At 43.2% G+C, this 20,288-nt stretch overlaps 2 protein-coding genes across 2 annotated transcripts; one reads left to right on the forward strand and one right to left on the reverse strand.

The window, feature by feature from the left end:
• Positions 1-1,556: 1,556 nt before the first annotated feature.
• On the reverse strand, positions 1,557-6,343 carry TNFRSF9 (TNF receptor superfamily member 9). Its single transcript, XM_062593737.1, has 7 exons — positions 6,229-6,343; positions 5,700-5,888; positions 5,238-5,375; positions 4,624-4,690; positions 4,382-4,527; positions 4,056-4,190; positions 1,557-1,702 (listed from the first exon to the last, which is right to left on the reverse strand). The coding sequence occupies exons 1-7, from the start codon at positions 6,341-6,343 to the stop codon at positions 1,575-1,577; spliced, it is 918 nt and encodes a 305-aa protein (XP_062449721.1). The 3' UTR covers positions 1,557-1,574.
• Positions 6,344-7,378: 1,035 nt separating this feature from the next.
• PARK7 (Parkinsonism associated deglycase) lies at positions 7,379-14,901 on the forward strand. The gene is made up of 7 exons (XM_062593388.1): positions 7,379-7,436; positions 9,713-9,830; positions 10,807-10,908; positions 11,573-11,632; positions 12,452-12,521; positions 13,858-13,944; positions 14,428-14,901. Exons 2-7 carry the CDS (start codon positions 9,741-9,743, stop codon positions 14,586-14,588), a joined length of 570 nt encoding a protein of 189 aa, XP_062449372.1. The 5' UTR covers positions 7,379-7,436; positions 9,713-9,740; the 3' UTR covers positions 14,589-14,901.
• Positions 14,902-20,288: the final 5,387 nt, after the last annotated feature.

Raw genomic sequence — 20,288 nt, forward strand, 5'->3', positions numbered from 1 at the left:
CTTGTCTTACATGTGGATCAGAAACTAATCTCAGGCAGAATTATTCTGTCTTCTTCTAAGATATCCTTCACTGCTGCAAGGTCACATTTTAATTTATAAATACATTGGTGGCTTTTCATATGTCCTGCTCATCTCTTTAAGCTTGTGACCTTGACTTAATAGCCAAATATTTCTTATGGTTGAAAGTACCAATAGAGATGCAAGGAGACTTGGGGAAGGGATTGAAAAAATATATATTTTATTTAAATGTACTTAACTTTACAGTTCAGGCTTCATTACTACATTTATTTTCTCACGTGCTGGTTTTTAACCGCTTATATACAGTTTTATCAAAATGAGTAAGTGTGGTTTGGTGAAAATAATCTGTTAAGTGGAAAGACAGGCTGTCATTCTTCTAGCACAACAGCATTCTGCTAAGTTTAAGTCACTGGGAAAATTTGCTCTTTATGTGACATGTTCTTGGGTTTTCATTCTATTTTCAAATAACATTTACTGAAGAAATAAGATATTTATTGGGGTCTGTAAAAGGTTAGAAGTGTTATTGCCAATGCCCATGACCAAAACATGCATGTTCTTTTTTCTCTGTTAAGACCAAGGTAACAGTAATTGATCGAAAAGACAGATACACTGTCTGATGTTAAAATCTTTCCAACCTCAAAGTTACAAAAATAGTAACAGAAATGTATCACATTCTACATTTACCACATCTGCAACGTACATAGTATATTTACATCATTTAAAAGATCAAAGTGCAAAGATGTAGGCTTCAAGATGTTGCAGTCCAGCTGCATTGTAACATCTATTTCTAAGATCAAGTCAACCACAGCTTTTCTCAGTGTTTCCACTGCCTCTCTTAAGCCAATCTGGTTAATACAACAGCAGATGCAAGCTATTACCAAACTTTTTGCAGCTCTAGGTTTTTACAACTTCCTCTCTTCTGCAGGAAGCTGCGTGCAGGTCAGGTCAGGTATCTGCTTCCAGGGCTGATGGGATCTGAAAGTTTGAAATGGGATCTCTCCGTATTTGTACACCAAACCCAACACTTGGGTTTGAGCCGTGCTTAAAGAGGAGATGCAGGTTTCAAATTTGAGAGAATGTTTGGTCACTGCAATACACAGACCATAAGCATAACATACGGCTCTGCTATGTGCTACTAATCTCTTAGAGACTTGCTTTCAGACTGCGTGTAAATTATGGCCTGGACATCATTTATAAGAGGGACCAGAAAGCCATACTGCCCTTCTGTTACCACTTCTAAGTGATGTATGTGTGTAAGTCTGTAGATCAAGTACAGTATCTTAGAAATACCATTCCTAGGAGGAGAAGACGGTCAACAAACTGGGGGGAGGAGGGGGTAGGGTTTTGTAGGTTGGTCAGTTGATTTAATTTGGTGGGTTTGCCTTCTATTTGTTTGTTTTCTTAAGAAATAGAAAATATCCACTTTGTCCTTACTGGCTGGTCTATTTAGCACTCTGAAATTCACAGATTCTGATATTCTCTCTATTACGTAAGCAAGTTCTTGTTTTGTGTTCTCAAAGAAAACAAAAATGTTGCTGACCTAAGCAGTGTAATTCCTAATTCACCAAAGGATCTCTGAAGTCTGTGGATTTGCCACAGTCCTGATATTCACCTTGTTCTTCCTCAGGAAAGCGGCAACTGCAGGCGTCATCTTCCTGAATTGACTGTTCAAGAGTGGTATGCACTAATGAAAAAAAGCATATATTCACATTCTGTTGTATTTATCCAGCCATCTTATCCCACCCTTCCCCAGTCACAACTGCAGGACATCAGCAGGCAAAAATCTTCTTAATGATTCAATAATTTGATCTTAAACGGTTCCTCTACAAAGGGATTTCTGATACATTACTTTATCATACTTTGTTTTCTGCAGTGCACCAGGGGCTGCTAGGTCTTTGTTTGCCACAGAGATAAAAAAGGATAGTGAACAACATGGAATTGTTAGATTTTTTTGGAATAATGCTATTTTCTCCTATAATCTGAATCACATTAGAGGATCAAGCCTTTATCCCTAGGAAAGAAAAAAATATATATTTTTTTTCTAGTTGCCTGTTCAAAGGATGACTTTGTATTGCCAGTTCTCTTATATATATATATATATAAAATACCAGGTAAGAATTTAACTGTGTGCTATAGAAGAACAGGTACATGCTTATTCAGACACTATTTATAAGAGAAGTCTTAAGATTCTTTGACTAAAATATTTTGCTTTCAGATAATTAAGATAATTAAGCTGCTTGCACAAACAACTCCATTCTTGAGTATGTATTGAAGGGTATATAATGAAACAAATGAACAATATACAAAGTACACTGGTACTTTGTATATTACAGAAGTAATGAGGGATGCAATTAAAAAGCTGAGAAACAGAATTTAAAAGTATTCAATTTGTTGGGATTTCGTATTTTGAGTTTTCACTTATCATAGTTTGTTTCTTCTGGTCTGTAGGGAAGGTATAAATGCCATCTGGAAAAAAAATTAATGTTATAATGAGATTGGGGAACACTGAAACATAACAAATTCTGTCAAGGGTACACTTCGAGGAAGAGCGAGGACTGTATCCTCTTCCCATAGGAAAAGAATGGAGGAGAGTTGAAACACTTATACATCCTTTCACCATTCTTCTGTTGTATTAAAAGATTATCTAAGGCCACATTCTAAAATAATGAAGGACTTATTTTAGGTAAATAAAAATTACACAAACCCAATGAATAGTCATTAAAGACTTGGAATTAGATATCTTAACATGTTATGTCTAGAATTCCACCGCTTTTATTTGGGAGTTCAAAATCAAAGAAAGTACAAAACAAGTTTCTTTGATCATGCCTTCCTAAGGAACCTTCATCCAAGTGTGCTCAAATATCAGAATCATAGAATCAGTAAGGTTGGAAGGGACCTCTGGAGATCATCTAGTCCAACCTCCCCACTCTGCAGGGTCACCTAGAGCATGTTAGACAGGGTTGGTACTTGTTGGGAAGGGTGAGGGAAGAACAGCCATAGAGATTCACAGATAATACCTCAAGTTATCTGAGGGAAGGCTATGAATGCTCAGTATTTGAGCTATTCACACACATGGAACTACCCAGAGGGCAGCTGACAAACGTTCAGCCCCCGTTTACACTACAGTGAATATGCTAGGTGGCCAACCTCAAAAATAAATCTCAGAATGCTATTTCCTGGGAACAGTAGTCTCCTATGTCACTTCATATTGCGGTGTTGGCTGCGAAGGACTGAGGGGATTGCTGCTTTAGAGCCCTTAGTTGTAAGCAAATTTTCCTAGTAGTCTAACTTATAATTACGGTTGTTTTCCATTATACAGGGTAGTGTTAACTGGTATTCTACAAATAATGGGAAAACATAGGTTATGCAGATGATGCAGAGTTCACCGAAAATACAGAAGTGCCTTTAGGTGGCGCCAAACCGGAGCTGAAGAAATACGCGATTTGCCTCACTGGGATCTCTGCTGAACTCCGGAACTGCCCCGGGGGGGCTTAATAACTTGCAGAGGGCAGAGCTACATTCAAGCTGGCTCTGCCTCTGTGTAGCAACGTGTCCTGGTCTGATATTCGTCTTTCACTGACGGTGAAGTGCAAAGACGCGCACAGAGCAGAGCAAAAGGCAGTACGGTTGGTGCTGTGCATTAGGTGGTCTTCGGGTGCTTGGGCTCTGGGCCACAGGTACTATTTCTGAGCAGATGGAACTGGAAAGTACTATTGTCACATGTGCCAGCAATGGTACTTGGAAGTAATAAACAAAAATGAATCCTAACTGGAAGAAAGGCTCAGCTGAGCTTTTTTACCTCTATGGATATGGTCAGTTAACCATAAATTTTCCATGGCTAAATAAAACAGCCACAGAAAATTGAGTTGAAGGCAATAAAAATTCCAAAAGTTTAGATCCCTTTCAGTTGCAGTATCCCATTTCCAAAGAAAAATTTCAAGCTATCTGCAACTACCTTTCAAAGGCACTTAAACCTGTATTCCTCATTTCTGTCTAGTTTCAAAAAGAAAAAATCGATTGAAGGGTATCTGTCTTACTTTTCTTGAAGATAGTACGTAGTCTCTTTTTCTGCCAGATACTGAAGCATAAGCACAAAGGCAGCAGAAACAGGATACACAACAGCCCAGTTACAACAAGAGAAATTCTGATGATGTCCATCTGGAGGTCCTTCCCTAGGAAGCAAACAGCATTCTCTTAAGTGTTACAGAGCAAAATCAGCTGGCTTTGTTGCCATCTCAACATGTCTGCTTCTGTATTAGCTTGCAATACTGGAAATGGATATAAGATACGTCTGAGAGCTATAGTATGTCTCAAAGTCAGAATTCTTTAGCTGTAATTAAAAAAATATTATGTGATGACTCACCTGGCACAGTGATAGAAAATGGAAAGGCAGAAGTAGTAGCCAGAGTAGTAGCTAGAGCAGTGGCTAAAGTAGGACTATCTGAAGTGTGTCTGCAAACCACATCTTTTGCTGTCGTACCAGGCTCCAGGACCTGAGCTGCTAAGCACCTGAAAAATATTTAAAGCAAAAACAAACAAACAAAATCATGGAAATGAATTCAATTAAGTGCAACAGCAATATCATTTATTTTTTTCATTACTTACTTTGTCCAGTTTTTACAGGAGCCATTGGGTTGATCATTAAAAGTTCCAAAATGGCAAGCTTGGCAACCTTCAACAGACAAGGACAAGTATTCACTATTTACATAAGATGAGCATTTAAAACAACACATGAAACATTGTTATTGCCTGCTTGTACAATAACTACGATCCACATTCATAAAAACTTGTCGTCAATTAATATTTTACAGGCTGCTCTGAGTATACAAGGCAAGTCTTTCCCTGTGTCCATCCACATTCCTGTGTCCACAGAAGCTATGGGCTAGTAGAATACTTGGTTATGGAGCCATGTTAGCACAAGCTGCTGCAACTCACATTTACCTTCAGTGTTCCCAGCTCTGTTTCCCACATGCTGGCCACAAGGCAGCTGCCAGGAAAGGGAACTAATGCAAGTGTGATTTGAGCCTCAGTAGGGCTCAGGCTTTGGTGAGCATGTCTCACCGTGCTTGCTGCATGCAGTATGCAAACTGTTCAGTAGCACTGCCAGTCTTTATCTTGTGAAATTCTTACAGCTCCCCTTTCTCACTGGGCAAGAGGCCGTGCAGTGTGCAGTGCAGCTAACACAGGCAACTTAAGCAAAGAGGGAAAGGTGACCTTACCGCTCCCTGTGTGCTCCTCACCCACGCCGCAGTTTCTGTCGCAGCGGGAGCAGCCATCTCCACTGCAGTGATACCCATCCCTGCATGTACATTCGGCATCGTTTTTCGGTGAACATTCTCTTAAATACCTGAATCTTCCTGAAAGGTGGAAACAACTCCCGTGTTACATACACATTCAAACCTAAAGTGCAGGGTAGCAGAGGCCCAAGACCTTTGCTCGACCCACTGACAAAAATTAAACTGTCAGTTCAGAGAGAGGTTTGGAAGGTGCGTTCCATTATTTGCCAGGGGAATTTTGCAATGAAAATGATCAATTAATGCAGATTATTTTATCCCACGTCAGGTAAGAGAAGCATTTGCAAAGAGTGACTGCTCGTCATCTTCCAACCCCCCCCCCCCAGCAGGCCCACGTGCCGCCACCCAGAGGGGGGTCACCCCGCACCCGGAGCGGGTTGCTGGTACCTTCGCACTTGCGGCAGAGGGTGCAGCGGCTCTGTCCCGCGGCGCTGGAGAAGGTGTCGGGCGGGCACGGCCGGCAGCCCGCGCCGCGCCCGCAGCCCGCGCCCGGCACGAAGGTACCTGCGAGCCGAGACACACGGTGATGCCGCGGGGCCGCCCCACTCCCGCTCCCGCCCCGCTCCCGCCCCTCACCTGCCGGGCAGGCGGCGGCGCACGGCGCGGCGGCCGCCGGGCACAGCAGCGGCAGCAGCGGCAGCAGCGGCAGCAGCGCGCCGGCCGCAGCCGGGGCCGGGGCGCGGGCCGGGGCCGCTGGCATGGGGTCGACGCGCCGCGGGAGTGCGCGCGGGGCGGCGGGCGCCGGCCCTTAGCGGCCACCCCCGGCCGGGCCCCGTGCGTCACCCGGGGGCGGCGGGGAAATCCCGGCGCGGCCCGGCGGGGCTTTCCGCCCCCGCCGCGACCCCCGGGCTGCCGCGCGGCCCCCCCCCCCCCCGCGCTCCGGCGGGTCCCGGAGCCAGCGCGCCGCGGCCCCGACCTCCGGGAAGGAACGCCTCCACGCGCCGGCAGCCCTCCCGGAGGGCCCCGCTCTGATCTTCTCCTGTGGCAACGTCGTGGGCCTTGCAGAGGGCAGAGAGGCCCCCGGCTTTCATCGAGCTTCTGACATCGCTCCATAGCGCACCGGCTACACAGGCTGGGAAAAATCAGCCGCGAGGCCGCAGCAGCGCTCAGGTGTGCAGAGGCTGGTGGCCAAGATGGGGACACGGTGGTCCCCGTCACAAGGCGTGCCTCCCTAGGTCTAGCTGTGGGCAGAACTTGTGGAGATCATCTAGCTTCCTGCAGACAGCTGTGCATGAAAGCAACAGAAATAAGTACAAGGGAAAACAGCGAGAAAAGGGTTTTCCAGAATACATGAGAACTTACAGGCAAACACTGGCTTTAACTCACGTATGAATAGATTTGCGGTAACAGCAAGGACCAGTCTGGTGGAAGTCTTGGATGAAGGTCAGTGTAGTTAGTAGATACCACGAGCTCTCCATATCATCTCAGGCAGCAGAAGCCTTTGGGCGCACAAGGAAAGCTCAGCTGCACCTCGTATTTGTTCCCTGAAAGCTACTCTCTTGTTAGTGACCTAAACATGTGTTTCTCAGCCAGGGCTCCAGCAAGCCCATTAGCTGGGAACCAGACCCTTGAAGGAATGGCCAGCACCTGCAATAGCTATTTTTCAGAACAGGGCTCTCCATGGTTTTGAAGGGTCCTCTTGGTAGCTCTCTCTCTTCCCATACGCTGAAATTTCTCCTTGAGAAAACTAGGAAAAAAAATCTGTTTCTGAGAAATGGGCATTATCAATAGACTGTGCAATTTGGGAAACTGGGATGCCAAATAAGAGTTTTAGATGGAATTTGGAGAAGGACAATGAATTAGTTCAGCACTTCTTGACAAGGGAGCACCTTTCAAGTGTGTGGGGGGGCTGCCTGAAGTAAAGCACAAGCAGCTTGGTTTAAGGAGTGCAGGAAAGAAGCAGGTTAATATGGGTGGCTTGAGATGCGAGCGGACACGTTGCTGGAGAAGTCTTGGAAATCCGGTTTCCAGGAGCGGCTAACTCGGGAACGGGAGAAGAGAGGTGGGGAGGGGACGGGGCCGCGCCGGGGCGGGGCCGCGCGCGCGCGTCACTGCTCCCCAGCGCCGGAGCGGGGCGGGGCCGCGCGTGCGCGTCACTGCTCCCCCGCGCGCCCGTCGGCTGAGGTGAGTGGCGGCGCGGCCCACTGAGGTGTGGCGCGGCGCGGCGCGGCGCGTGTGGACGGAGGCGCCTTGCGGCGCTGCCTGGGGCCCTCGGCGGGCGCAGAGGGAAGAGCGGCCCCTGCTCGGCCGCCGCTTGCGGGCCCGCGCAGGGGCCTGCCGGCTAGTCGGGCTTGCGGCAGCCGCGGGGAGCCCCGCGGGGGCTGCGGGAGGCGAGGGAAGGCCCCTCGCTCGTCCTCGGGGCCCGGGTCTCCCGACTGCTGCTCCGGCGGGCGGGATGACCGATCCCGCAGCCTAGCCGTGTGGTGGCCGCGTGTGGCCTCCCGAAATTTGACCTGCGTATTTCAGCTGCGTCAAATGGCGCCGGCTCTTAAACGCATAAATCTGTAGAGACACAGGCGTTTCTCTAGGCTGAGCTGATAATCTGCCGCAGCGCTCCTGCGCTGGTACGTGAGCTTGAAGCGTGTGACTTTTTTTCCAGCCAGCTTTTCTAGGGTTTCTGCCATGTGCCAGAAGTCATTGCCTAGAGAAATGTGCGCTTACCCAAGTAAGGAGATAAACATAGCTTAAGGGTTTGGGGCAACCTGCGTGCACGCCTGCCCTGAGAGGCGAGTGGGAGGCTTATTGAGCCATGCGCAGACGGCTTGTTAAATACAGTGGCTGGTATGTCTGTGTACCTTGCCTCTGCCTCGCTGGAGAGCTTAGTCTTGCTCTGGTAGCATTTATAGCACGGCAGATATTCACATGTGTGCCCACATAAAGATGAGTACTAATGCAAGGGAATCTGTGAACTAGATGATGATAAATGTCCAGAGATGGTAGGGGGAGACAGCATCTTACTAGGATAGGGGAAATGGAAAAGCTTTCAGCATCAGGTGACCATTTGCATCTAAAAATAACAACTTGAAAGAGAGGAATACAAACTACCTGTGTGCAGTGTTTATCTACATTAGGAAGCAAGTGTAGGATTTCAGCTTTGCAGCTCTTCAGGCTGTCTGTTGCAAGGTAGTCAAATCTACATGGAAATTAATTTTGCAGATTCAACATACTCCTTCCAGAAGAGCAGCTCATAAGCATCTCTAGGCTCAGCTGAAGTCCTTGTTAATGGCCGTGATACTAAGTTCGGTTGGCCTTGTGTTTGACATTACCGAAAACTGCACTAAAAGTAGGATTTGATTCACAGAATTAATCTATTTAGGCCATTTCTATATGGTGCAGGACCTTTTGTGTATTATTGCATTCCAGAAACAGCCTCTTTCTCAACGAGACTAAGAGTAGGGAGCAAAGGTAAAATACATGAATTTGAAGCAAGGTGGAGGGGAGGATGGATTTCTCTGGTCTGAGCAATGAAACATGGATCTTACTTTGTGAAGCGCCTCCAGGTGCTGTGTGCGTTTCTGGGTGGAAATTCCCTCTACAGGGAAAATAGAATAGATGAACTGTGAAATGCCTTTTCTCACATCACAGATGCTTTCACAGACTTCTGTCAGACTAGCATGAGTTAATGTGTATTTTATGTGATGTAATTAATTTAATTTAACCTTCAAATGGAAATTTGGCTATAAACCTCAATGTGAATTTAGGAGCTAAAAAAAAATTCTTAAGCCTGGTTTGTTCCATTTGCTCAGTTCAGTGGCCTGCTCCCCCATCACACGTGTGCGTATGCTTTTCTCCCCCACAAAACTGTGAAATACCCAGAAAATCTGTTGCTCAGATTTGCAGGGGCACTGGTCGAGTCATTATAAGTCACAGGAAACTCTTCATGAAGCATACTGTGCGGAAACTAAATACCAGGCGAGAAGTCAAAGCTCACATAAACCCCGTTAATAAACCCTGACCCTGGGTAGGAGTGAGTAGTCTGGGTGTGAGCGAGAGTGTGCAAACTGAGAACAACTCTGCCACCCACCCTGAAGCGTTCTCTCTGGCAGACTCAAGTCGTGTAAAGTCTTGATTAGGTCAGGCTGTTTCCTGTTCTGATGCTGACCATCTCTGCCTCCCACCGGACAAACTTTTTCATCCCTTAATTCGCAATGTATCCTTTGTAAAAAGTCCTTTAAATGGGATTTTTATGGATCTTCATTAAAACTAGTGAACTTATTTTGAAATGGTACAGGTGAAAGATAATGCAAGAATACAAATTTCTTATTGTTAAACTTCACTGTTAAGAAGGATTTGTAGTAGGGAATTTGCCCTCTAACCCCATAACCCCATCTCTCTCTCTCTCTCTCTCTCGTTCTCTACCTCCTCCCAACTCCTTCCTTCACAAACTTCTCATCTGTTAGAGGCCTTTTGTGCACTGTACTGTAAGGCATGGCCTCAAAAAGGGCATTGGTGATTCTGGCAAAAGGAGCAGAGGAAATGGAAACCGTTATCCCCACGGATGTTATGAGAAGAGCTGGAGTGAGTATGCAGACAATGGAAAATCTTTTAATGAGGCTTTGTTCAAGTGAATACCTTTGGCTCAAAATTGTGTATGTTGGGAGTTCTAAGGCTAGTCTGTTGTTTGGGATGAAAATTCATCTACGCACTCTTACTGGTTAGCAAATATTTTTGCTGTACCTCAAATAAGCATGCGTTACCAGACAACATTTGTGCAAAAAAGATAAACGTTTAAAGTATGAGGCTGGTGGAAGCTAGAGCAGATGTTTCAAGTAAATCTTATTCTGTAAGAAAACATCAACTCCCCTGTATAGCACCAGAAGGTACTCTTCTGTAGGGATCTGAACAGCTCTGTACTTAACAGGTGCATGACCTTACCTACCTCTTCTAGAGCTGCATTTAGAATTCTTTTCTCAAATTGAATTCTGTCTAGTGGCATTCCTCGTGCTGAAAATGAACACCAACTTCCCACATGTAGAAATTGGCAAAATAAAAATTGCCTTTTCCTTCCACGTTTGTCGTTCCATTAATGTCCTCCTCCTTTTTTTCGGGTGCCATGAGAGGCACAAGCTTGTCTGCTTATTTAGTGAAGGTGTGCTATGCTATGCACATCTGTGATATTAAAGCCCAGGTATCTAAAAGTGGGGAGAGAGAGAATTTAACATGCTATAATTGTGTTTGAGAATGGCTCAAACCTGCAGAGACTTCACTTCATTATCTGATCTACTTAGTCTGGGTTGTGTTGTTTGTTTTGTTTAAAACCCGTGGGATCAGATTTTTTTTAAATACACTGTTTGAAAAGTTGAACTGTTAGAGGTGTTTGTCAATCTACAGGTGAATAATTTTGCTACTTGAGAAAACTTAGGTGTTCTGTTTTTAACAGCTTTCAGTATTGCTCAGCTTGTTCTCTGTGCTACTTTAGAGCTAATGTCCAAGAAAAATGCCCTAAATTAATGTATTTTCATGAATTGTAATGATACATGTATTCTTCTATTAGATCAAGGTGACTGTTGCAGGCCTAACAGGAAAAGAACCAGTGCAGTGCAGTCGAGATGTCTTCATTTGTCCTGATGTCAGTCTAGAAGATGCCAGAAAAGAGGTTGGTCACCCTGATCTGTTATAATGACTGATATGGCCTTACTCATGGTTTAAGAAGTGAATTTGGAAACCTTGTACGTTATCTTTAGAAATACATTGCACACTGGCTTTATGAAGTAGCAACTCACAGAACTGCACATTCTGCAATTCGCTCTGCTAGTGTAGTCCTGTTTCTCAGTGTGCTGGTATCAGACAGGTCTCTGAATTCTGAACAGATACTTATTTTTACAAAGCGTCAAGCTTAGAGCTTTGTTTTGCATGTTAGTCAGATGGCCCTACAAAGTACCTTAATTTGGAACAACAGGAAACTTCTGATGGAAAGCTAAATACAGTTAGAACTGTGCAGTAAGCGTGGAGCAAAAACACTTGTCCTGTCAGTGCAGAACTGCCATTTGGCTAATGAAGCTCTTAACTTCATCAGGCTTAAAACTTGTTTTTGACACAGCCTTTGTTAACAATAGACTCTTCCTGATATGGAAAACAATATTTTATTCCGTTTAATGGAACGAATTCTTTGCTGTTAAAGTCAGTGTCTTTCAGTGGAAGAAAAGATAGATCCCTTTGCTTCTCATCTGGCTTGACTTCAGTGGCCTCAAAACAATGCAATGAGGATACCAGCCTCTATTATATGGAACTGTGCTCAATTTTATCTTCTGTTTGTTCAGGGGCCTTATGATGTCGTGGTCTTGCCTGGAGGTAACCTTGGAGCTCAGAACTTGTCAGAGGTAAAATTCTGGTGTCTTAAAGATTCAAAGATATCCTCATGGGTAGAGAGTGGTCTATACTTGCTTAGTAATCCTGCAAATTTCAGTAATCCTGAAAATTCTCTTTGAATGAAACAGTAAGAGGTAATTAATTGTTTATTATCTTAAGCCTGCTGTGTATGTGTAATTGGGACAATAGGGTAAATTCTTGGACTTCTGAGTACCTAGTCAAGCAGAGTAGAAAAGGAGGGATGCTCTGTATTGTGGAAAGTCTCTGTTCATAATTATATAAATATACAACCATCACAAGTGAATATATAATTCCATGAAGCCATGAAGCATAAAACAGGCTGAACCCACAGGAGCCTGTGTTCCTTTGCTTGAGAATTCTGTCTCTGGCAGAAGCAGTTTTAGAGGTGGTATAAATACCTTGTGGAAGGTAGGCAGACAAAAAAGTTGATCTCTCAGATAGGATTTAGATGATATCACGTGGTTTTAAGGCCTGCAATATGAGACAAATAGCTAAATCTTCTGAAGAATGATAGAGACTGTCTGGACTAATCTCATGAATACTCTTTCTTCTTTGTCTCTTGTGAAGTTCTCAAACTTCCTATGGCCATAGATTAACCGTCTCTTATGCAGGGCAAGTATTTCCTTTAATCGGTTTCACATTTTCCTCTTCTTAATGTTTTCATTACCCTCTGTCCTGAGACAGAATTGAAAGTTGTTGGTTAGTTTTCTTTGTAAAACTTTTTTATGAATTTGTAGTGGAAAACATTTCAACTGTGCTTCAAAGAATCAACTCGAAACAATGACTTGTGATTCGACTTCTTTTTACAGTCTACTGCTGTGAAAGATGTTTTGAAGGACCAGGAAAGCAGGAAAGGCCTGATTGCTGCTATATGTGCAGGTAGGTTAATAAGACATCTTGCTTTGTAAAGTGCTTGGTTGTTTTGAAGGGACATGCAGACAGTTGTCCTATCTTAGAAATCTCTGTCCCTGTGATTTAGTATCAGGCAAGTATACTGTAAATGTACCCTAGGTACATTTACAGCTAGGTATCCAGCTTATTCCTTTGTAAGTGTTGTATATAAAAAAGCAAGATGAACAGTTATGAGTATTCTCAGGTGAACTGCAAGACTGGCCTACATATATGTAGCTGAGTGCAAAGAGTGGCAATGAGTGCATAAAAGTGGCTATCTAATGGAACGTATTTAAGTATTTTCACTTTTGTTTTCTGATACATCACTGGAGTTTAAGAGGTGTAGAAGGGCAGGCCTTGGTCTTCCTTGCTTTCATCATTGTTAGGGGAAATGCATACAGAGTTGTGAACATTCTTGAACTTGACAGTGTAGCCCTCTACTTCTCTTCCGGTTTCTGTTGCAGAATAAGTGTAAATTCACTGTTTCCTAATAGAGGCCTTTGCTAGTAATCATGACAGTTCATTTAGATAAAACACTTCCCAGAGCAGATTCTAGCTAAATACCAGGGCGGTCATTTCCTAGAATACATCTGAGTCAAACGTGCAAAAATGAAACTCACATCAGATAAATCCTACCTTCAGTTTCTTTTGGAATTTCCATAAGGATTTTCTGTCAGATGACATTATACTACTTTACACAAAATCCTCCCTCAATTCAGGCCAAGGAGGAAGTATGAGAAAAGAAGAAAAGGTAAGAAAAGAGAAGAGAAAAGAAAATAAGAGGGAAGAGAAAGAGGAGCTTAGCAGTTAGACCATCATCTGTCCAAAATACTGCTTGGCACATGACTCCAACTGTAAAGGCTTTTTCTAGTGAAATACTTGCAAATTCTCTAAAACCAAGGCTTCAGGTAGTAAAATATTTGTGCCTAATTAGTGTTCAGATTGAAATGCAAACTTTTTCTTACTTAATTTCAAGTAGCTTTAAATAAAATGTATCATTTGGAAGTGAAATGACCACTGTACTTGCCTTCATAAGACAGTACACTTTTGGTAGGATAGCTGCCTGAACTTTCTCTGTTCTTATGTTTTTCCAAACAGAGTGTTTTGTGTAATACACAGGAGAGATGGGATAGCTGTGTTCCTTCTGAGGCTTTTTTTTTTTTTTTTTTTTTTTCCAGAGATAGAGCCAGGATCAGTTTTATAAAAAGTAGTCTGTGCACAGTGAGCTTCGGGCCCTTGAGGGCCTTGTCCCTGGATGTGTGTTCTTAAAAGTATTTGTATACAGCAGAATACGGTTCCTCACTGGCATAACTTGTCCTTACAGGTCCTACTGCTCTTCTGGCACATGGGATAGGTTTTGGAAGTAAAGTCACGACACATCCTTTGGTCAAAGATAAAATGATGAATGGAGGTATGTAATGATGTTCATAATATTCTCTCTAAACTGTTGTCAGAAATTACTTTAGCTGCACCCTTTGTTAAGAAAGAAAGGATAATAACTTTGGCCCTTATTTTGCGTCTTTGAAATTCAGTAACGCTTTCCCAAATATAATGAAATTTCAACTGCATGTGCTAAGACTATATCTTTAAGTCAATTTAGCCTGAAAATACAGGGCTGTATTAGCATTACCATCCTCGAAAATTACACTTCTGCTCCTGCAGTGCTGGGCATGTGTGTGGAGGGGAAACGGAACCCCAGGTTGCCTGCCTGCAGGTGGCAGTCAAAGTGCCTCCAGCAATGTGTGAGGCCATCTGCCAGGGCTGCTGCTTCTTAGCCATTACAGCCTGCAGGCAGCACTTGGGTGATGCCCTGCAGCTGAACTCTGCCCCGTGGTGATGGCTGCAGGCACTGTGCTTGTAGACTGACCCTCTTTCTGTTGTGTCTCCCCACAAGCACACTATCGCTACTCTGAGAGCCGTGTGGAGAAAGATGGAAACATCCTCACCAGCCGCGGCCCCGGTACCAGCTTTGAGTTTGGGTTGGCCATTGTTGAAACACTGATGGGGAAGGAGGTGGCTGAACAGGTGAAGGCACCTCTAATATTGAAAGAGTGAAATCCTGGTCAAGGACAGGGAGTAAAATGATTTAGGTGGAGAGTCCTGACCTTCTAGAATAACTGAAAGATACACCATCATAAATACAGTCTTAATTGTGGGTGAATTTCACAGCTGTACTCTCTTAAACTGTACTCAGCTATACCTTACAAACCACTGGTCCTTATTCTTGGAAAAAACAAAAAAGAGTGTTAGCGAACACCTTCAGTACCATAAAGCAGCCAGCGTCTCATAATCTTAGTTAGCTATTGGATGGCACTTAAAAATCACATGGACAAATGTTTGCTGATGAAATAAAAATGAAGCAACCCTGCTTGTGTGTTGTTTCTTTGTGTGTTTTTTCCTACCCCAAAGCTTTGAAACCTTTTTACCACAATCGCTAGTTCATCATTTCAAAACAACTTGCTTCTAGAATCTCGCACTGTTCTTCTGAATTATTAGCTGGAATTGATCATTAAGTTGTAATTTAGAATTTGTTAAAAACAATATTTACTTTCCTTTAAACAAGTAAGACTGTTACCTAGTATTAATTCTAAGATAGCATGAGACTAAATTAAAAGTGGGAATATTTTTACTTTGTCAAGAACCCTAGAGTTCTTACAGCCAGCAGGTTACCTGTGATACTGTTTGAATTTTTCTTCTGAATTAAATGATCGCAGATTCATTGAGATACATAGGTAACTAGTTATCAGCGTTAAGCAGGAAATTAGGACTTAGTAGCTTGCCACCAGTAGCAATTGTTATTTCTGGTTACTATAAATCTGAACTTACTACAGGCCTGTAAGAATCCCAGCTTAGAGGGTTTGCTGGGTAGTTCTGGAGGAACTAGTGGAGCTATATCCCCATAAGAACTTGGGATCAATTCTTCTCTTTGCTGCCTTCTTTTACCAAAGAACTGTGCCCAGCTGTTGTCTGCAGCCACACTTACAAGATGGCACCTGAATGGACTCAGAAGTTTCCACAGTGTTTGGAGACTTGGTTCTGTACATGTCTGAAGTGCACAGCTGGAACTCTGAAAAATTACTGTATAGGTACCTTTACAATTGCTCATTATAATGGAAGACAAGATCATTCTCGGTTGCTGCATTTCAGTAATGGAATACATTGGTACTTTGGCAAATTTAGCATTAAGATATGTCTCTACAGTGTTATTATCTACTGGGGGAACTGCATTAGCTCTATGGTCTGCCTCTAATTTGTTTAGGAAATCTTTCATAAGTTTTTCTATCTTTGAAATTGCTCAAGATATGCAAAAAAATGTAATCTATGTAAAATTGGACATGTTCATCAAATCTGCAAGTAGCATTTGCATGGTACTGCCGTGCAAATGTAAATGAAATTCTTTGTCCTAGAATTTGGAATAATCACTTAGTTTCTAAATGGGCATGATTCAGAATACAGGAAGAGCTGCGTTCCTGGGCTGTAGGACTTCTCTATAGCATTAGGAGGAAGACATTTCTGTACTTACATTTTATTTAGACTTCCAGAAATATTTTAATGTAAGACATCTACAAAGAGGCTGGGAGTTTGATGATACTTTTGTTTTTATTATTATTATTCCAAGACTAAGAGAGTTCAGTTTACAGAAATAAGGTTTACATTGCATACAGTAATGCTTTCCCATTTGTATGAAAGTAAAAATGGAACAACCAGTCAAATGAGCTCAGATCCAATTAGTGTATCTGGTTAGCTTGCAGATTCCTATTCTTTTATTGTGTTCAACAAAAAGACTCAGTTAACAAAAGGCAAGAATGCTGCTTGCATCACTGTTTTTTTCATCAGGCAGGCCCTTATCTTAGCCCTTTCTGTTGCTGATGGCCAACAAAGTTGAACTTACATGGCTTCTTTGTTTCCAACCAAAGTGTTATTAACTAAGTATTTCAGATATAAGTTAGAGAAGGCGTATGAATTAGATTAGGCTAATTTTCTTATTACAGGAAGTTTTAAGAAGGAAGTTTGTTGATGTAAAAACAGAAATTGCCTTCCAACTTCGGAAAGGCTTTTTTCTTCCCTCTTTATCCAGTTCTTAGAGAGATTCCCTGGATGTTAGATAGCTCTTTTCCTATAGTCCCCTATATCTGCTGCTGAAAGATGAGATGAGGAACATCTCATCTCAGAGTGTTTTGTGACCATGGGAAATTTCTTGTTGTGTCCCTAATGGCAACCTTTAGTTTTAGCACTTACAGTAATCAGGTATTTACTGCCACAGAACTTGGCCAGAAATGGTAAGGGTGCATCCACTCTTCTCAAGCATCTAATATTTTGTTACCTGAGTTTTGGAGCATTTGGGGAGGAGGTGGTCTGTTAGCAGCTATTGTAGGTCTGGTATCATCTCCCAAGGGTGGTGGGCTTTTTCTCATGGTTGTTTCTGGTTGTTGTGTAGGCTTGAATACGTATTTGAAAGTGAGCTCTTTTTATTGTATTGAGAGTTTTAAAATATTTTATAATTTAGTAACAGGCATGTACGCTACATGGCGTAGATGCTAGTTTGAGCAGTGAACATTTGCAATGCTGAAAAATGTCTTCCATCAGAGGTTGTATAAATAAATGAAAAAGACAAAATCGTATGCAGCGTAATTTGATAAACTAGGTTCCTCACAGAACTGACTGCAGATACTGTTTTTCAGCTTTCCATGAAGCATTTGTCTGTGGAGCTGCTGTTATATTTGTAAAAGTTACTCACCTTGCAGATGTCTTAATGAATGGTTCATGTCCTAGGATTATAACTACTTTCATAGTTACACCAAGAGGAGCGACAGGCTTCTTGGGTGCACTGGCAACAACTTTGAGCCATAGCCAGAACTTGCCTGCAGTTTATGTGTGTAGCTCAGCAGCAACTCTAAAGCCTGCAAGCCTTCTCTTGTCGTCAGTGGTTATGGTATGCCATGGGATTCTCAGTGTTCCTTGCAGTCTTCCAGAGCTGCTGTTCTGAATGAAAGAAATGTCTTGAAAACAGACCCTGGGGAAACATGCATGTTTTGTAGATGCCTCTGCAATGAAAATTTTGTCTGCTGAACAGAGAAGAGCAGAGGATTATTTTTCAGCAAAGTATAAGTTTAAAGTGTAATTTAGTCACTTAATCCTTGTTGTATTACAGCAGATTGAATTTTCCTTAACTTTCCATTTTATTTGGTGTTCAAGACTCACTGGAAGGAGAAATAATTCCATTTTAAAGTATCAGTGAATTTTCCCATTGATAGTTGCCCAAATCAATTTATCTTCTGTATTCTGGCATCAGCAATTCATTACTAGGAGTATCTGAATCAAATTCTCACATTTCTGTGTACAGTTTTTAGAAAGCTTCCTCACTGCAGTTTTGTGTACTTGGGAGTATGGATAGTCCTGCTGTGCTTGTGCTGTGAGAGTACAGGGTTTCATATTGTGCCATATGGAGTCATTTGTTGGATCTAAGTCTGGTAACGGGTGCTTTCTGCTCCGTAGTTCAATCAAAGGACTTCAGTTCCTGATGGCTTTCTTTGTAGAATATTTTGCTTCTAGAACTTGGGAATTTCTGAATCTCTGTTACAGTTATGGCTCAAAGTGTCTGTATGGTTTCTCCATGCGGTTAAGTCTCAATTAATTATTCTGAGAAACTGATCTCTAGGCAGCTCCAAAACCATTTTAAAAATTGCTCACGTTGCAGTACTATTAACTATAGGAGTTGCTTACTTTTGTACACTGAAACATTTTGAAGTTGTAACAAGCTCTTAAGAGAGCATTACTCACTTCTGGATACATGCTCTGACTCCCACTTTCTGCTGTTTTCTTTATTTAAATTGGAAAAAGCCCTCTCACACTGAAGCCACTAGCTAGGCAGACGGCATATTTAACAGGGTATTTAACATATTTAACAGGAAATGTGCTGTTGAGTGAGGAGTTGCTGTCTCCGAGAGAACCGGCAGCATAGGATGCATTTATCTGTGCTGGCGTCTCATTGCCTCATCCAGGGACAGGGGATGCGATGCTGCGCGTCCCGGGCGGCGCTGGGAGCCGGGCGGCGCGGCCCCGCCGCGGCAGCGCTAGGGCGCCCCCGCGCGGAGCGCGGCGCAGCCGCAGCCCCCGCGGCCGCGCTGACTTCTAGGGCAGCGGCGACGGAAAGAACAGGTGCTTCCCGTTAAATCCACCTGTGAGTGGGATAGGCCGGCTTTGGCCTCTGGCTGGCTTTCAGTGGAAAGCTTTGACCGCTTGTGGATTACCTTGCCCGGAGCATATTTGGAGGGAATATCAACTGCTTTGAGTTTTCCAGTGCTGTAGCCAGCAAGATCTGCTGCATCCCATTGTATTGCTTAAGAATGCCAGGGTGTTATAGGATGCGCTGGTCATTGCATGGCAATATCCAGATGCAAAGTTCTGGCATTAGACTGCAAACAACTCCTTAGAAAACAGCAGCCTTACTCATTGTGCTGCTCCAGGGCATGCAATAGCATCCTGTATTGTCGTGGTGCTTGATCAAGTCAGTCTGAATAAGCTCAGATGACAGATGTGTGGCCTGGGAGAGGCAGCATGTCCAGAGCACCCTGAAATGCCCTCTTCAGTTACTAGCAGACTGGAGAGCTGAGCAATCTGGAGTGAGTTTCTGTGCACCGTAATTCCTTGTTGTGCTATGTCAAGTTAGAGTTGGATTGCTGCCTGTGCCTGTGTCTCAACACAAAGGTATTCTGGGCTTCCAGTCAAAAGTGTGCTCCAGAAGTGATGGGCTATTCCCAAGGATGCTCTAACAATACTGTTGTGGACTCAGGGCATTGCATAGTTTCTAAAACCTACAGAAGAAAATGGCCTAACACTTTCGCCTTACCTCTGAACGCGTCTGTATTTAAATTGTTCTTTTTTAACAAAACACTTGCATAAAGCCATTTAACATGAAGCTAGGAGCTAAGCTGCCTCATGACTCTTAAGAGAATAACCATTCCAATTCATTGTCTTTTCAACATTATTAGATACTCTGCAAAAATATTTTTTTCTTTCCTAACAAAAGCAGTCCAAGTTATTTTATTCTCATGAGCAACAGAATCCATCAGGGTGTGCACTTGTAGCCTCATCTCCACCCTGAGTTGTTAGAGGCCTCTGCATTGCCGTGTGCCTTTCAGTGCACCAGAGATATGCAGATGCTGCATCATAATATCACAATGCCAATTCAAATTGCTTAAGTTCTAAGTACAGGGGTGTGCAACCAGGATGCAGGAAACCTTTTCTTGAATAACTTGTCAACATGCTAGATGATAAATGAAGTCACCAAGTGCAAGCTAATGTGGTTGGAGTCTTGGGTTTCCTCTGGAACTTGCACAACCACCAGTGGAAGAATTGCAAGGCAGTGAGTAACGTCACAAAGGTCCACTCACTGTTCACTAGTGTCTTCCTTGCACCTTGACATGCAGCAGTTGGACTTGCATGGCATAGACTGAATTGGGCCTCAGTGTGAACTTCTCTGAAGCTGATAATTTCCCTGCGAGTTTTATGCTGCTAAGTGTGTAGGATTGGCTGTATGTTCCCTTTGCCTCCCAGAGGGGCATTTAGGAGTCCTGACCTTGCCCTTGGGGTTGCTGGGAGCATAAAGCACTAACAAAGGTAAAATAAACATTTTGCGTAACAAGAACTTGCTTTGTACAGTGTACACCACTTAGCACCCTCGAATACTGTTTTTTTGGGGGGGAGGAGGGTGGATCTTGAAAAATTTTGTTCTTCCTGGAATTTCATGGCAGT

The sequence above is a fragment of the Rhea pennata genome, chromosome 22 (assembly GCF_028389875.1).
Source record: "Rhea pennata isolate bPtePen1 chromosome 22, bPtePen1.pri, whole genome shotgun sequence".
Taxonomy (NCBI): domain Eukaryota; kingdom Metazoa; phylum Chordata; class Aves; order Rheiformes; family Rheidae; genus Rhea; species Rhea pennata.

Excerpts from the sequence above, each read along its gene's own strand:
- TNFRSF9 (XM_062593737.1), bottom strand. The coding sequence starts at position 6,343 with ATGAAAGCCGGGGGCCTCTCTGCCCTCTGCAAGGCCCACGACGTTGCC. Across the intron at positions 4,528-4,623 it reads TCCTGTAAAAACTGGACAAA|GTGCTTAGCAGCTCAGGTCC; the intron begins GTAAGTAATGAA and ends AATATTTTTCAG. Across the intron at positions 4,191-4,381 it reads ATTTTCTATCACTGTGCCAG|GGAAGGACCTCCAGATGGAC; the intron begins GTGAGTCATCAC and ends TTTGCTTCCTAG.
- PARK7 (XM_062593388.1), top strand. The coding sequence starts at position 9,741 with ATGGCCTCAAAAAGGGCATTGGTGATTCTGGCAAAAGGAGCAGAGGAA. Across the intron at positions 9,831-10,806 it reads ATGTTATGAGAAGAGCTGGA|ATCAAGGTGACTGTTGCAGG; the intron begins GTGAGTATGCAG and ends TTCTTCTATTAG. Across the intron at positions 10,909-11,572 it reads TAGAAGATGCCAGAAAAGAG|GGGCCTTATGATGTCGTGGT; the intron begins GTTGGTCACCCT and ends CTGTTTGTTCAG.